The sequence below is a fragment of the Octopus bimaculoides genome, chromosome 5 (assembly GCF_001194135.2).
Source record: "Octopus bimaculoides isolate UCB-OBI-ISO-001 chromosome 5, ASM119413v2, whole genome shotgun sequence".
Classification (NCBI taxonomy): Eukaryota; Metazoa; Mollusca; class Cephalopoda; order Octopoda; family Octopodidae; genus Octopus; species Octopus bimaculoides.
This window is the reverse complement of record NC_068985.1, coordinates 97,261,896-97,266,126: the sequence shown is the minus strand read 5'-3', so window position 1 is coordinate 97,266,126 and position 4,231 is coordinate 97,261,896. Positions and strand designations below refer to the sequence as shown.

General features: G+C 36.5%; 1 protein-coding gene across 1 annotated transcript in view; it reads left to right on the top strand.

The window, feature by feature from the left end:
* The window catches only part of LOC106877673 (glycine receptor subunit alpha-2), a 23,286-nt gene extending 21,907 nt beyond the window's left edge, over positions 1 to 1,379 (top strand). Inside the window, exon 8 of the mRNA XM_052968081.1 lies at positions 165 to 1,379. Within this exon, the coding sequence (XP_052824041.1) occupies positions 165 to 362 (198 nt within the window). The 3' untranslated portion in view covers positions 363 to 1,379. The remainder of the gene's footprint in view (positions 1 to 164) is intronic.
* The last annotated feature ends 2,852 nt before the right edge of the window (positions 1,380 to 4,231 follow it).

The following is a 4,231-nucleotide window of genomic DNA, read 5'->3' as shown; positions in this document are numbered from 1 at the left end:
GTGTGTGTACTTATGTGTACTTATGTGTACTGTTGTGTGCATGTGTGTGTGTGTGTGTGTGTGTGTGCGTGTGTGTGTGTGTGTGTGTGTACTGGGTGTGTGTATATGTGACGTGTAAATTATTAGCTTTAATACAGCATGTCTTTTGATTTTCTATACCACAGGCTGAAAGCGTCGAGAACGGAGATATCAAAGCCGAATGCGATGAAAGGACCGAAGCACAGATGCGTTCCAAAGCGAAACGAATGGATGTTATATCCCGTATTAGTTTTCCTCTCTGTTTTCTCCTCTTCAGTTTGGGTTACTGGTCATGGTACCTGAGTAAAACTTTGTCATTTGAGATTCCCAATAAAAATTCGTAGCAGACTTCGCTGCGCACACACAAACAAGTTTGACACGTTGGGCTTTCTTAACTCATTTTCTCTTGCTGTTTTGATATTTAAAAAATAGATGGACATTTGATGTTTTCATCTGCGACTCTGCTATTTATATGCACCATGATACGAAGAACGGTGATATAACAGAAGCATTCGAAATACCAAGGAAAACAAAACAAAAACAAAAATAACACTCGAATCATCAAAATTAATATTAAAAATGGAATTTTAAAACAATAGGGAAATGAGCTTTAATTCCAATTTTATAACTACTGAAAGAACTAAATCGGTGAGCTGGCAGAATCGATAGAGTGTCAGGCAAAAATGCTTTATGACATTTTTTTCAGCTTATTAGGTTCTGTGTTCAAATTCCGGCAAGGTTGTCTTTGCCTTTAATTTTTTTTCCCGAGGTCGATAAAGTAAGTACATTTGAACACTGTGGTTGATGCAATCGAGTTACCCCTTTCCTGAACTTTCTAACCTTGTGCCAAATTTTGAAACCATAATTACTACAGGAACTCATTTCCATAATGTTTTTAAATAAATAATTACTTTGTAATTATAATGAAAAAACATTTTGTAGAAAACGATTAAAAAGAGCTCAATAAAAGGCTAAAAAATCACTTTTAGAGAAGTAATATGATAACATATATGTAAATATAGCAAATGCGAATATCAAGCTACGTGGATTATATGACCTATAATTTCTTCGGGCATGATTGTGTTTCTTGCTGTTAGAAGTTCAAGAAGTATACAGACACATGATGACTTCAAAGATGTGTAAGAGTTCTAATGCTGTTATACAACAACCTGGCACAGAAACCACTGATGTACAAAGCTGTCGAAGTATCAACCAAGAACATGATCTCTTTTCTTTGCAAAAGACTTACAAGAATACTTGATTCTTTGAAATCAATATTCAAAATGGAATTTAAAATTAACCTCTGGAAATAAGCTGTTGTAATAATTACAAGAATAAATATGTCGCATTTATAATGAAAATATTCTTTTGTACACAAGGATGAACATCATAATATTATAAAAGTGAAAACAATCGGTAACGTAGTGAACTGTGTATGAATTAATTCATTCAGTTTGTAAGCGCATGCTCTGTTATGCAAATTAGACTGATCAGTTTAGTTGAATCCTAGCCTGCATATATCATAAATACCTATAAGCTTCGTATACCTCTATGGAAAGAAGACTAAAAACGGATCAGATCGATCCTATGTTTTTTCTTCGGACAGAGTGATTATATAGCCGTGATGAAAACACATAGCTTACTTCACACGGTGAAGCAAAAATTGTATGCTTATGGTAAATGGTGTACTTTACCTCATTACAAATAATTTAGATGAGCTGTTTAGTACACTGTGATATAATTAATAATTAATAGTGAGTAAATCTGGCAGATAGAAAGTATGTGGAAGTCTGCTACATGTGTGTATGTGATATATACCATGTTATATATTATATTATATTATATTATATTATATTACAGGTGTGTATGTGTTTGTGTGTGTGCATGTTTCTGCGATTGTCCCCACACTGTTTGACAGCGGTATTGGTTTGTTTACGTTCCTATAACTTATGGCTAGCAGCAAGAATCTTTCAGGAAGACACCCTGGCTACTTTTCATTTTGTAACTGACCCCATCCAAGGTAAGGTTCATACTATTAAGCAGAAGATATCAAAATATCAGCATATCCAACATCTATGAAAATGATCTTGCTCTCATAGCTATTTGCAAGACTTGTTTAACATTCATTTAAGAATGTTGTATCCAAGGTCGGTCCTTTTTCTCAATGCACCACCACCTAAAAAAAAAAAAAAAAAAAAAAAAAAAATAGAAAAGTAAAAAAATGAATGCATGGCCGTTTGTGAAGATGAAAGCTAACTATCGATTTACATCAACGAGGGCATATAATTCAAGGCTAGTGACTTCAAATAGCTTAGGTTCTATGTTGCTCACGGTAAAACAAGACTGTCTGACATCCATGGGGTAAGCTTGGGATCCTAATAATAAGCTTCATAACATCTGACAACAAAGCATTTCAATGTCTGAATGCAATACCAAATTTGATTTTTTCGTCAATCAAAAAGTAGCTCATAGTCTAACGATTCAGAATGGTCAAAAGTGCCTGTTCACGTTCCCGTAACTTAGCATTTTGACAAATGACCGATATAATAAGCACCAGGCTTTAGAAAAATGAGTACTGGTGTCAATTCGTTTGACGAAAATTCCTCAGGGCGACGCTCCAGTATGGTCGCAGTCCAATAAGTTAAACAAAGGAAAGAAAATATGAAAATGTAAAAAGAAACAAGGGAGCTAACTTATGAGAGTTCGAAAGAAAATTCATCAAGAGTTATTCCCCTTGCATATACAAAATAGATTTTGTGAAGGAAGGAAGGAAGGAAGAGGGGACAAAGAAAGACAGTCAAACGGGTTAAGTCGATTACATCGCCCCCAGTGTCTTTACGTTCTGAGTTCAAATTGCCTCTCATCCTTTGAGGGTCGATAAATTAAGTACCAGCTGCGTACTGGGGTCAACCTAATCGACTGGTCCCCCTCCCCCAAAATTTCAGGTCTTTTGCCTAGAGTAGAAAAAAAAAAATTTATTGCTTCATCACCGTCATAAACGATACAAGTAGAATTTACAGTCCAAGGGAAATAAGCAAATCACGAATATCACAAACTCAAAGAGTTACGTCCCTTGAAAAAGTTTTCTTCCTCGTTTATGAATATCTTTGTATTTAGTTTATATTTTTAAATATCATTGCTGAGTGCGAGGGTTTTGAAGAACAATATATTTTGTTTTGCATTTTCTTGTTTGATGGTTGAGGCAACGGATGACGTATTTTACATATTTAATATTTGTATTAAACTCGTACATTATTTCAAGTTGATGGTTTAGTGATTCTTATTTCGGTACAGATTTTGGCAGACGAGTGTAGGCAACTAAAAAACAATGACTGACTTTTATATTACTGTTTTGCTTATTTCATTACAGTGTCAATGTGTGTGTGTTGGCACTCCGTCGCTTACGACGTCGAGGGTTCCTGTTGATCCGATCAACGGATCAGCCTGCTCGTGAAATTAACGTGCAAGTGGCTGAGCACTCCACAGACACGTGTACCCTTAACGTAGTTCTCGGCTATATTCAGCGTGACACAGTGTGACAAGTCTGACCCTTTGAATTACAAGCACAACAGAAACGGAAAATAAGAGTGAGAGAAAGTTGTGGTGGAAGAGTACAGCAGGGTTCGCCACCATCCCCTGCCGGAGCCTTGTGGAGCTTTTAGGTGTTTTCGCTCAATAAACACTCACAACGCCCGGTCTGGGAATCGAAACCGCGATCCTATGACCGCGAGTCCGCTGCCCTAACCATTGGGCCATTGCGCCTCCACACATTGTTAATAAGCGTGAATCAATAAGTTAAAATATCCACTGTGTAACTATGTAGTCTCGGGTTCAATTCCACAGCGTGGTGCACTGGCTAAGCATTTTTGTTTTTGTTTTTTTGCCGTAACTTCGAGCTGAGTGATACATTAGCAGACAAAAACACCTGAGTGAGACTTGGTAGACAAAAACTATGTAGAATCACAGATTGTTTCTATTCTTGGATCCTACACTTAATGCGTTGACTCGTTTAACAATACCACCTGGTTCTTCTGTGTCTTTCACACAAGCCAAGTTATCATAATCAGGACAACTTCGATTTTTCTCCTCGCCAGTTCCGATTGGTCTGAATTTACTCCTCTGATTAAACCATTCATTCTCAACCGGGATTCATATGATGTTTAGAGTTCCATATGATCCATTACAGCTGTTTCGATTTTGTCCAAAGAGTTAA